This window comes from Nesoenas mayeri, assembly GCF_963082525.1.
Source record: "Nesoenas mayeri genome assembly, chromosome: 2".
Taxonomy (NCBI): Eukaryota; Metazoa; Chordata; class Aves; order Columbiformes; family Columbidae; genus Nesoenas; species Nesoenas mayeri.
Genome location: NC_137543.1, coordinates 157,857,262 through 157,870,595, shown reverse-complemented (window position 1 = coordinate 157,870,595; position 13,334 = coordinate 157,857,262). Strand labels below are relative to the sequence as shown.

The window sequence follows — 13,334 nt, the reverse complement described above, 5'->3', positions numbered from 1 at the left end:
ATATAACAGTCTTAAGTTTCCTCCACAGTTTGCAGCATTGCGTTTTCTAAGATGGTAGGTGGTTTTCCTTTATGTCACAGATGCTCCGCTCAGAAGACAGACCGATAAAGAGAAAACCAGAAAACTGAATCAAATAAAGAAAACAACTGAAGTGAGTTTGTTGAGGTTCTGAGGTACCTGCACCTTTTCTGCATTCATTAGTCGGCACCTGAATGCTTGCTGAAATGTCCATTTTTTTTAATACAGTAGAGCAATGTGCTGGTAAAATTGATCCAATCCAAAATAATAATAATAATAATAATAACAATAATAATAAAAAGTCAAGATAAAATAGCAGCTGCATTCATGTGTTTGTTGGATTTTTGTGTTTTGTGTGTATTTTTTTTTTCCTTTTTTTTTCTTTTTTTTAAATCCACTGAGTCCGGAAAGACAAGAGTGAACCAGGAACTTAGATACTAGACTCTTTGGGCGGCAAGTCCACGTTGGTGACGGATGTCACGATGGAGACGAGGCAGTCCGAGGTAGTGCCGTTTACGGATTTGCGGATCTGCGCGATGCGCTCCTCCACACAGCCCGCCGACAGCCGAGCCTCCGCGTCGTGGTCCCAGCACTCTTCGATGGTCACGCAGAGCTGCGCCAAGCCCTGCGGACAACAAGGGGGACAAAGCACCTTCAGTGACAACGTCTGGACAAAACCCTGTCCTTGCAGTGGACAGGGAGGTCTGCTTAAAGCCCTAAAGAAAAGCTAATATTTTCTCTGTGGTATGGAAATTATGAGATTAGCTTTAACAATTACATTAAATATAAGATTTCAGGTTTTCTTATGCTTCTGCTTTCTCAAGCTGTAGGGTTTCGTCACATCCCACTTTTTTTCATAGCCTCAAAAGTACTTTTTTAATATCAACATACATCCTGAGACTCAACAGTTGAAGGGAGTGGAGCATCTCCCGTGTGAGGAAAGGCTGAGGGAGCTGGGGCTCTTTAGCTTGGAGGAGACTGAGAGGTGACCTCATTAATGGTTATAAATATGTAAAGCATGAGTGTCAGGAGGATGGAGCCAGGCTCAGTGACAACCAATGGTAGGACAAGGGACAATGGGTTCAAACTGGAACACAGGAGGTTCCACCTAAATATGAGAAGAAACTTCTTCTCAGTGAGGGTGGCAGAGCCTGGCCCAGGCTGCCCAGGGGGGTTGTGGACTCTCCTTCTCTGCAGACATTCCAACTCGCCTGGACACCTTCCTCTGTAAACTCATCTGGGTGTTCCTGCTCCATGGGGGGATTGCACTGGATGAGCTTCTGAGGTCCTTTCTAATCCCTAACAATCTGTGGTTCTGTGAACAGCTGAAGCTTTAAAAGACATCAAGTATTACAATTCCCATGGTAAAACCATGAGAGCTGCCAGCACTGTACCAGTTACTATGAAATGGTTGCTTTGTTTGCAACGGCTTCTGTAGATATCCCCAAAATAACTGAATTTAGCACTGCTGGAAGAGCGCAGCTCTTACTTGAACCCCACTTACCCAGAAACTGGAACACTCATCCTTATCTACAACCCACAGCTCTCCTGGACTTCTAGGCAATGAGGTAGTGCACCCTAGTTTAGCCAAAATCGTGGCAGTTTTGTCAAATTAGAGGTATTTAGCTTCTTATTGAAGCCCTGTGAGATTTCATCATCTGCTCAGTTTCCCAGTCGGGGAAAAAAAGAAAAAATCACCTCTTTTATTAAAAACATGAGCCTGAAATCATCTACCTCTGGGAAACTCACGCTGCACTGGACTTCATTGTCTGCTCGCCTTCAAGTCTAATTAATTTTTCCTCCAAAAATCGCTCAGGTCTTGCATGCTATCTAATTTGTGAGGAACGTGTCTCCGATGGTATGGATCGCTTTCTTTTTATTAATGAAAAGGACTTTATTTTCTGTTCTTTCATCATATTAAATGAGTCTTACTAAACCACCGCATGCTCCACGTTCAGCACTGGCTGATTTTAATCAGCTGGTTTATTCTCTAAATACAAGAGACAAATGGAAAGGGGAGCATGGAGGTGCTGAGCCACCCCTATTCCCTGGCACTGAGTTCTCTTTGAAGCTAACGACTGATGTATAACCCCATCCCTCGTTCCTTGTCACACACACACACAAAATTTCCACATTAACCAGGAGGGACATACGGGGTGTTTCAGCCAGTGATCCTTGAACACGGGGCGCATCTTCTTGTGAACCACCACTTCTTGCAGGTCCTCAAGGGATGGGTGCTGACCTATTTCTTCTTCGAAAGGCAGCATATATTCATCCACGGGACCTAAGGTGCACATGGAGAATGAGGTTACTACAGAAATGTCCTCTGCAGAGCCACGTCCTCCCTATGCATGAATGAGCTGTGCCTCCAGAGCAACCTCAGCCCACTGCAGCAAAACCTGAAGGTCACATGGCGCTGCAGACAAATGTGATTTACATTCCTCACGCACAATGGACTTTGCTGTCCCTGCTGCTTGTCTGACCACACATTTCCACCTTGTTGAGTTATGAATCTGAACCCTCCATCAGGCCTCCCAATCCCACCACTCTCCTTGAGGACGCTTGCTGGGTAGCCCGTGATTTATTTTAACAGAAAGAGCAAATCAGCCCATTCCTCCTCATGTTTTAGCATAGCAATTCAACACACAATAACCCAGAGAAAGGTTTCGGCATGGTCATAACTTCATTTTAGGCACTGAGTAGCAAGGTCAAGCATATACAACACTTATAATTTCTTGCTTTGCAATCTGGCTTGTTCATGGATTTGAGTCCACCCTGACACGCTGGAGCCAGATGCACTTGTCCCAAGTACCAGCTCCTGAATGCAACATGATTTCTGAATGCTTTAGTTACACCAGTTATGGCTGTGAACTGCCCCGGGCCATAGGAATGAGACAACAGAGTATCCGTACAGACGCCGGACGGTGGGAATAACTTCTGCTTATTGAAATGTCATTTGGCCTTTGGCGATGCATAGATGTTCACTCACAAACACAGCCCAGCTTAACTGATGGGCTTTCTCAGGGTGCTCTGCGGCATCACTTGGGATTTCTCAGTAGCAAAGAGTGATCTCTTTCAAGAGCAGAGATATTTCAAGAGGGCTTTTCCAGACTAAAATAAAAGAGCTGAACACTTTAGCTGGTCATCAACTATGACACCAAGAACATGATGTTTAGGTACTCAAAAAAAATTACTAAAACTGGTTATCATTATTCTTGCTGGCACAATGCCGGTCACTAAACTAAATTGAAATGCTCATTACAATGTATGGCGCAATAATGCTCATGACCTTCCCTTCCTCTTCATCCAGGAGGAATAAAGGTTATGAAGAGCTGCACTGGTGATCTCCCAGCCAAACCATCCTCACCGACTATCTCACAACTGGAACCGAGTCAAAGCTCTGTGTCTGAAGTTACATTCATTGCCTTTCAGCTTCACACATCAGGACTAGGGCTAATGGCCACTGAAGCCAGCAGATGTGATTTTGACCACAAAGATGGAGCAGATCTGTTAAATAAAGTGATGCAATTTACACAACATCACTTCTGAGCTATAAGTGCAGATGACGTTCAGCAAAACTCTCTCTCATCCCAAAGGGAGCTTTTCCTCCGATTTAATGGTGCTGTGTACAACACCTGGAACATCCTGGCCGGCTGCTGCCTGAGAGCAGCTGGAAAGAGATCACAAACATGACAGGCAAAAATCCAAGTGGGTATCTGGGGGAGCCTCAACAGAGAAGGATTATTCCTACATCTAACAAAGACCTGCAGTAATCTGGGTACCACTGTTTCACCCCACTGTGCTCCAACCTTCCTGCTCCTCTAGCATTTTAGCTTTAACTAGTAACTTTTTGAAGAAAACACCTCCTCTTACCACAAGCCTATGCATGCATCCTAATTATAATCAAGCTCCTCAGTGCTACTGCAATACTAACAAAACCGTTTGAAGTCCAGGTGAGGTACTATTAATTTATGAACTTGATAGTCAGTCCATAGCACTCATATTTATGCAAGAGGAAAGAAGCTGGATCAAACAGCCTTGGAGCTACCACAGTTAAACAACTGCTTCCCTGATCAGGGGCAAGGTCCTGCAAATGGCAAGGATGTCACCAAGGAACAAATGTGCTATTTGGACTGAAATGATGCCCCATTTTGCAGCATCATTATAGGATTAAAACTCTGAGAAAAGGGACACCGTGAAAGCTCATTCTTTTGGATCACCCAGGAGAAAGTGAGATCCTCCAAACTTGTAGATGGAACAACCCACTGCTGAGAGAGGGCTTGATCAGCACAACTTATGATAGCAGGAAAATGGACTTGCTGACCCAGGAAGATCCTTCCATCCCTGTGTTCCTGCTATTTTTTCATCAAGGTGCTTCACTTCTGTGCTTTCCACAGGATACCACAGGCTTGACAGCCAAGCCCAGGCTGAACACAGCTCCTCTCCAGAGCTCCAAGCTTGCCTTGGTCAAGGACAGGCACGCAGAGTCCCACGGAGAGCAGCACAGAGCAGGCTCAGGACTAAGGGACCCCCATCACTGATGGAGGAGTCACCTTTTCCTTCACCCTCCGAGTTCTCAGCCCATTTGCAATGTAATGGGCACACAGTTAACACTTGGAGACTGGAACGCTACAAAGGTTCTTCTCCACAAAGGGTGACAGCTTATCTTAAAAACCAAGCAAGCGAAAACCAGTTTAGCTGCTTAATAAAAACACACTATTGATGATTATTTTTTTTAAACAAAGCCTGGCCCATTCTTTAGACAGCTAAATGACACTGAAACAGAGCCCTCCTCTGGAACAGAGAACATCTTTATTCTTACCATCAACTGCTCTACATCTGGAGACCAACTCCCACAACACCAGTCCCATTGCATACATGTCTATTCTCAGGAAGGCGTCTCGTTGGAAGTTGATTGCTCCCTCTAACACTTCGGGAGCCATATACCTCCTTGTTCCCACCTACAGAGGAAAAAATAAACACAACTCAGGTTACATTCCAGTTGGGCCCGTCAGCGTCCGCTGGCTGGAGATGAATGACAGCTGGTTTCATTAGCCTTAAGGCTACTTCTGCTAAAGCTGCACCTCACTTGAAAAACAAGCAAAAGGGAGCTGTTTTCTCTGACACCGATTCTCATTAAGATCACTCGAGTCTAGATAAGCTACCTGAAGGAAAAAGCCAAAGTGCACGGCTACGTGTGTGATATTCATTCAGCGTACGCTACGGGTCTAATTTAAATGCAGCGCAGCACAGTGAGTACGGATGAAATCCTGCCTTCCCCACGTCCCACCGCATCTTGTTCCGTCAGCACATGCTGCGTGAGAAAATGCTGTCTTTGGAGACACACAAAACACCCTGAGGTCAAGTCAGACTTGGTTATCGTGGTTGTTGAAAGTTCAATCCCCTTTCACTAAAAGGAAAAAAAAAGAATATATAGAGGCATAGATATAAGCGAAAAGTAAAACACTTATATCCTGAAATGGTAGGAAAAGGTGTTGGTTTGACAGCCCTAGATAAAACAAGTCTGTATATGCAGGAGTGGTAAAGCATGAACCCTGCAAAGTCTACCCTGCCCTCACTTGCCATGATCTGGTTTGGAAAAGATCCCCTCTTGCTTTGAGGGGAATCAGTCCTCATTATAGTGTTTATCTTGTTGTGTTTAGTCCAGGTAGAACTACACTGAGCTCCTCATTTAGTTGTGGTTATACACGTGGCAGAATTCTAGCCCATAGTGTAGCAGAATGGAGAGGAGACCAAGGAGAAAAAGCACCTTTTTAACAAGGGAATTTAAATGCCTTTAATCTTTTCCTTTAGGAATTTTTCATCTGTTCTTGCTGTCACCTGAGGCAGTGATGACAGAGGGAAGCCAGGATGTGAAAAGGCATGTGAAATACTAGAAAAGGCCAAAAAAAGGTGGCAAAAATGAGGAAAGCTGGGGGAGGGCTAACCTAGAAAAGCGTTCACTCCTTCTGGGATAAATGTAAAGAAGGGAGCCTGCTTGGGAGACAGGAATTTAGAAAACCCCAGAGGCACAGGGAGGGGATGCTGGCCTTGCTGTGCCCCGGCACGAGAGCAGAACAAGGGGCTGCTCACCCCAACGCAAAGAGAGAAAATTAAGAACCCATAAAAATGAAGTAAACTGTTTATGCAGCGCACAGCCAGCTCGCGAGATCTGCCATTGCTAAAGGTCACCCAAACGGCCAGCCTGGCTGAATCCTTAAAAATAATTGAATCATTTTAGGAGTATTAATATTTAATACCAAGACAATAAAGAGTCAGCAAGTCCCATGTTTGAAGGAAAAAGCCGCTTTCCCCAGGGGCTGGGGGGCTCCACCTGCACAGCGGTCGGGAGGGTCTGAGCGCTCTCACTGCTCACCCAGATCAAAGCAGCTCCTGGGATTTAGGTTTGAGCACGAGCTTTTGCAGAAAACACATATCTCGAAGAGAATGAAATGTATCTATACAAACTACACACTCCCCGTCTGGAGGACCTATGACAAGCTCAACTTCTTAAAATGTTATTGTTAAAGATAATGATTACCTGTCCATGAGTGTCCCCTGGAGGTTTTCCAGGTTCAAACCGTACAGCTAGTCCAAAATCAGCCAGCACTGCCGTCAAGTCGTTCTTCAGCAAGACATTTTTACTCTTGAAGTCCCTACGGACAAGCCAAGAAACAAGTTTGGGAAGGGTTTATTACAGCACACATCTAATTCATGTTGCAACACACCACGCTGCAAGTCTATAGGCTCAGCAGCCCCCAGTAAATCAGCTCCCACTTCTTTCCCCAGCTGCCCAGCATGGTCAGTGCTCGAAAATTTGGCTGCTCCCTGCCATCCACATCCCTAAACCACAACCAAGTAGGCTGTGCTGCCTGGCACAGAGTCAAACAGACTCTACGGTGAATTAAGCTCAAAATAAAAGCAAGGAGTGATAGGAAGAGGGCATCATAAATGCAGGTTTTAATTAGAGCAGGCACTATTAGGCACCATTTCTTGCTCTGTGAATCCCACCTCTGGCTACTTCTTATATTTCTCACTCCAACAACAAAAACAAGACAGGTTAAGGGGGTGCATTTACTCTTTATCCTAGTAAGGATGTTTGCTCCCGTTGACAAAATTAGATCTTCCTGGAAATTAGCAGATGCTGGTGTGATTCTCTTCACTCTGACTATGTGTTTCAACAGACTCTGCCATAGTCATCTATTAAACTTATGGTGTAATTGCTGGATTGATCTTCCCTGGAGAATTTGGAGGGCTGGGAAACAAGCAGGGAAGGGGGTGACAAGCTGTCAGGATCACACTGGGCAGCTGATGGGCTGGTATAAGCATTTGCAGTGGAGATGGTGGCTCTGTGCTTGAAAGTGGCTTTACGGGGACATTTGTGTCAGTCCTGTGCAGCTCAGGTAAATCTGCAGGGGGTGGAAAGCGGTGGTGGAAGAGGGTCACACCGAGATGCCTACCCAGTCAAGCCCTGTTCCCCGGGCTTCCCACATTTTCATCTGAAAAGAAATGTTTGGCAATCTAATTAAATTACAGACCTTAGACAGCAGATGGCAATTGTCCTGTATGCTCAGCATTATAATTTCCCTATCATCAATTCACTCGGTGACCCTGCTGATTGCAGGACATTGCAGGCCTGCACAAAATAATTAATGAGGGCAGATACAATTGTTCCGCACTAGAGAGACCTGTCAAAATTCTTTGGGAAGAGAGAAACTGCTGGACCATAGAGAAAGGCTGCTTGCTGCGGCCTCGGATGCCAGAGCAACAGCTCAAAGCACCACGAGCAAAAATCATCCTGTAACAACCAGCCCCTGATTCTGAGCTTAAAAAAAACCCCAAAAACAAAACAAAAAAACCCAACCCAAACATAGAAACAAAAGTCAGAAAAAGGATATTTCCTTTCTAAGCTAAACACAGTGTTATGGGCATTTCTAGCTTGAGGATCAAGATGGGGGAAGAGGCTGCGAAGCTGGAGAGCATCATACAGCCAGGAAACCCCAGCAGAAAGGGGACACACAGGGTTTCTAAAGACACAGCACAGTTTTGAGGAGCCTGCAAAACATCTGTACCCCTCCATTACACAGAAAAACACCATTTACCCAATATCTGTTGTCTTAGAGACTGCGCCTATGCTGTAGTTTCCCCAAAGGCTTAGAAAAAAGTCATCATGTAATGACATAGATCAACACCTTTGCTCGGTCAGCATTAGGGGATTATGCCCTCCAGGATGGTGCAGATTTTGCACGAAATTTTTGCAGAACAGTAGCCCAACAAGGACCACGGAGACATTATTAGACAGTGGCCTGAATGATACGTTTTCAAAGTGAAACAAGATTTAAACCAGGATTATTGTCTGGGCATTTGCTGCTGTTGCTCACCCGCGCTGCCCTTTGGGCATGTGACAGTTAACTACTACACCTTCATACTTGATGCTGGGATTTCCTTTTGCAATTCCTTTTTTCCTCACCCTATTTCCATACATTTCTCCATTTCCATACATTTCCTCATTTTTCCATACATTTCCCCATTTTTCCATGCACTTCCTTCCACAAACCGCCTTGAACTGGCAAGTATGAGCTGCAATGCAAACATATCCAAGACAGGGATATATCCTTGATCTGAGCCATGCCAAGTAGAATTCCTACTAACACTGTATGATTCAGATGACCCTAAAATGGTCACTGCTAAAGGAAAGTGGCCTGAAACGAACAAAATATCCTTTTCCATGTAACGCTTGAAACTAGGGAGTAAAAGAGCGAGCGGATTATGAACGGTGGGTGCGTTAACTTGATTCAGATATTGCAGATTTTATTTTCAGCTTCCACGTGGGGGCACTTTTGCACCAACAAGGAATCCCATAACATTAATCCTTGTAGTGTGGGGGCCAGTAAGGAGTTCGCTGAATCCCTGCCCAGCAGCGACTCGGGGAGTCCCACCTGGCAACCCCGGCATCTTCGCACACATTGTGTAAAGCCATTCAGAAACACTCACCCTCAAATTTAAAAGGTATTTGGTACTTTCTTTTTTTTTTTTTTTAAAAAAAATAAAACTAAAAGGAGTGGGGTAATCCAAGGAAAATCCCTTGTGTCCTTAAATCCCTCTTCTGTTGGGTTATGTGCTAAGTTCACACAAATGGTGCATTCTCCATCTTTTATCATTTGCTAAATGGATGGGGACACTAATGAGCACGATCTGTTGCTTTAAAGCCTTTCTATAGCCTTTCTCTGCTCCCCGCCCTCAGGAATTTCCATGTATAAACCACTGCCTTTATTCCACAGGGACAAATGTCAGGGACACAGGGGTCAGCTCCAGGAGCAGCACAAAGGCAGCTGAAGGCTCTTTCAACAGCCTCCAGTCCTCAGAAACCTCCAGGTTTGGCCAGGGGGGTTGTTTTGGGAGCAGGGACGCCCTTGCAAAAACAGGGATTATCTCTCCATACAGGAAGCCAGCCCTGCTAGTTCAGGTACAAATTGCTGCAGCGGGATGTGGGGTTTAAGCCCCTCCTAGATGAGATGTGGTGGGTGGCGGGAATGTATGACTGTGGATTACAGCGTGTAGCCCACGTAAATCCCTTCTGGAAAACTCCCCCCATCCCGCTGTGCCACCAGCAAACCGCTAGGTAGTGATGCTTTAGTCCAGGGTGAGCAATGTGGGGCTGCAGAGAAGGGCTAAAACAAGTATTGTTGCAACAAGGATGGTTTAACCCACGGCTTTCCGGATTCCTGCTGTCCCCACAGTGCTGCCAACCAGGTGGGTTAAAGCGTGTGCCAAGAGGGCTCAGAGGGACCTCAGTGTTTTGCACCCTGGAATGATTTGGGCACTATAGAGTGAAAAATAAATAGCAGCCATTTTCTGCACTTCTGCAGTTTCTCCGTTTCCTACCTAATGATCAAAAGCTCTGTGGGAAGGCACGCAGCAGAGTTATCAGTCTAACACACTTAGGGAAAAATAGGGTCCAAATCTTGGTACGGCCACAGAAACACATGGATTATAATGTGATTTATCAAGCACAGTCCTTTCAAAGAAAGGTTCTGCAGCAATTAGGATTTCCCTTCCCACTACATGTCAGAGAAGAGTCGACAGAAGAGGGAAGCTCCGACCCTTCAGACATTCCCATAAACCACTACCAACCATACCGACTGTTTCACGGACAAGACACTTACTCACCCTTTACCATTTCACATGTGGTTGAAAAACAATCTTGTCTTAGCATAGGATTTGTTGGGTTAAAAGGCATTTACTTCCTAAAAACATCTGAACACACCACTTGAATTGCATCAATGAAAGAGGCCGTACCTGTGTGCTATAGCGGGTTTGTGTCCTTCACCTTTGCACCAAGGGACATCTTCATGAAGGTAGGACAAGCCACGAGCCATCGTTTCTGCAACATGGCAGAGCTCGTTCCAGCTGATAATATTGCCCTTCAGGTAATCCGTCAGAGAGCCCTGCAAAACAGGACATCGTATGTTCTTAATCGCAGACCCTGCTACGTGACATATGTACCACCTCATCGGCTTAGGAAATGGTTTTAATGAGTGGCTGAGAAACTGAAACCTTGATTTATCAGGGGAAAAATTCACTAGGGAAAGTATAAAAGAAGAAGAAATAAAAACCAATAAGTGTTAATACATCCTCAGCCCTTTGGATGTCTGAAAGAAGTCTACTAATCTGCCAGGGAATGGAGAGGCAGGTAAGGAAGGGACAAAATAATCTCAAAACAGAGCAATTCATCTAACTCAAGAAAGGGGAAAGTCTTCCATGCAAGAAGATGATGCATTTTATCAGCTGGTTGTGGCAATGATTGACTCAGTAGACCCTGGATTAAACAGAGGGATAACGCTGCTGGCTCAACCCCGGATTTGTGCATGTTTGTTTTATTTTAAGTGTTAGTCATGTTTGCTAACTAAAGCAATCCATGAAATGGGGGAGTTATACCCTGAGCTTAAAAAGCAAACACGGAGCCCATCTGCAAGGGGCGAATTGGGATCGCAGTGGTCTGCGGTCCCTGGCTCCCAAGTGCTCATCTACACACGTTAAGAGATGGTGACCAACACCTACATGAGCTGTGGCCTTTTGTGCCTCTGTCTCTCCCCAAATCCCACCTTCATTAATCCTCTGTTTGTGTAAGAAAGCCTTGAAAGCTAAAGGAAGGGCCTCTGAAGAAGGGGAGCAGGGGCACTTCTCAGCTACTACTAAGCCATGGCTCCCCAGGGACTGGGTAGATTACAGGGGAGCTTCTTGGAGAATATTAGACACCAAATCTTGCTACTTCATGACCAGCTGCCTCTCTGCCTTCCCAAAATGTAGGTGCAATGATACGTTACCTTGTCGTGGAAAGCTGTGATCAGCCAGAGCTCTGTCTCTAGGTTTGTCCCTCTTTTCTCTGCTGCGATAAATTGCAAAAGGTTTTCATGCTTCATGCCAGGAGTATTGAAAATCTCCCTCTCGCTCTGCCAAGATTGCTTATCCTAAAGCAGGGAGAAACGCGCCGTCAAAGATCACACTTCCCTTTAAAGCAAACAGCTCCTTCAGCTCAGTCAGAGCTGCTCACGTTCCTTTTAATATCATCCTCCAGCGTTTGGATGTGATGTATCCCTTCAAAGTGAGGCTGTTTTCCTAAAGGGCAGATGCTGGAGAAAGACTGGAAGTGGCTGTTCTCAGTCTTCCTTCCCCAAAATTATCCTTGGCTATTCCTAAATCACATGTGTGGGGAGTGAGGAGAAATACAAACCCAACCTCACTGAGAAATAAGATTTGTCAAGATTTCCTAAGGATGCTTGCAAGAATAAAGCCTGTGCATACAGCAGCCAGATCTGCATTGTAGCTCTAATTGTTACAATTGCAAAATCTAATCCAAGCCCTATTGAATATTTACTAGTAGGTCACAGCTGGCTTGGACAGAAGATGTGCAAATCTCCTTTAGCAACGCTGTGACAACAAATGCGGGGTGAAAAATTAACAAAGAAGGAGATAGCAGAGAAGCAGAAAGATGTTTCAGTCATTCTTGTTTCATTTGACTTTTGATTGCTTTACTCTTTCCATCTGCAATTCCTCGAGAGTCAAGTCAGGAGCGTTCAAAGGTTTCCTAGAGCAGAAGACGTGAGCTGACAGAAACGCCGCAGTGCAATTAGCTGTCACAGCACCGGGGCTGCGCCTTTGCAAGCTGCAAACTGTTTGCTAGGCTCAGGTCTGGATTTACAATCTACCCAGGCAGGACACACAAAGCAGAGGCTTTGGTCTTTTGTATGCATTTTGGACATCGCAGCTGCACGCTGCTGCGCTGGGCTGTAACACCAGGGACTCTGCTCTGCTGAGCATCCCCTGCAGTGCTGGTCCAGCTCTGGTTCCTCAGCACAGGACACACATGGACCTGCTGGAGAGGGGCCAGAGGAGCCACAGGAATGATCCGAGGCTGGAACAGCTCTGCTGGGAGGACAGGCTGAGAGAGCTGGGGTGTTCAGCTGGAGAAGAGAAGCTCTAGGGAGACCTTATTGCGGCCTTTCAGTGCTTAAAAGGCACCAAAAGAAAGATGGGGACAGACTTTTTAGAAGGACATGTTATGACAGGACAAGGGGTGATGGTTTTAAACCAAAGGAGGGGAAATTCAGGCTAGTCATGGGGAAGAAATTTTGTACACTGAGGGTGGTGAAACACCATCCCAGGTTGCCCAGAGAGGTGGTGGATGAACCATCCCTGGAGACATCCCAGGCCAAGCTGGATGGGGCTCTGAGCAACCTGAGCTGGTGAAGATGTCCCTGCTCATGGCACGGGTTGGACTGGATGAGCTTTGACGGTCCCTTTCAACCCAAGTTATTCTATAATTCTACAACTTGCAGTGAAGTTAAAATATCCTATAGATTTCAAAATGTGCTTGTTTTTGCCCTTCTTGCAGCAACTACTACCACAGTAGACAGCTGGTAATTCGATAACACAGAGAAAAGTGTAGGAAAGAAAGGTCCTTGAACTTTTTCCCCAGCAGGAGAGTCCAAATGCATCTCTGTTATCGTCTTAAAAACACCTCCATAGGCACTTAGAGCAACTCAGCACCAGTGAGGAAGCCAAATGAGTGAGAACCTAATGCAATGCACTTCTCACCTGAATAGGGAAGATTTTCACTGCTACGTAGTCATTCATCAGCTGAGCCTTCCACACGCAGCCAAAGCGACCCCTCGCCTTGATCTCCAAGAGCTGCAGAGGCTTTAGGCCAACCAGGGGAGAAGGGGGTGGCGGGCCGGGGTCCTGCACAGGAGAAAAACACTGTCACCAGCTGAAACTGGACTAGAAAATAGAAAGGAGGGGAGTGATGGAAAGAT

The 13,334-nt window shown here is 45.6% G+C and overlaps 1 protein-coding gene across 1 annotated transcript in view; it reads right to left on the bottom strand.

Moving 5' to 3' along the window:
* Positions 1–208: 208 nt before the first annotated feature.
* Positions 209–13,334, bottom strand: part of ACVR2B (activin A receptor type 2B) — a 101,457-nt gene continuing 88,331 nt past the window's right edge. Inside the window, exons 5-11 of the mRNA XM_080339360.1 lie at positions 13,117–13,260; positions 11,346–11,489; positions 10,318–10,466; positions 6,560–6,674; positions 4,841–4,979; positions 2,172–2,302; positions 209–643 (exon numbers count right to left, since the gene is read on the bottom strand). Coding sequence (XP_080195486.1) covers positions 449–643; positions 2,172–2,302; positions 4,841–4,979; positions 6,560–6,674; positions 10,318–10,466; positions 11,346–11,489; positions 13,117–13,260 — 1,017 coding nt within the window. The 3' untranslated portion in view covers positions 209–448. The remainder of the gene's footprint in view (positions 644–2,171; positions 2,303–4,840; positions 4,980–6,559; positions 6,675–10,317; positions 10,467–11,345; positions 11,490–13,116; positions 13,261–13,334) is intronic.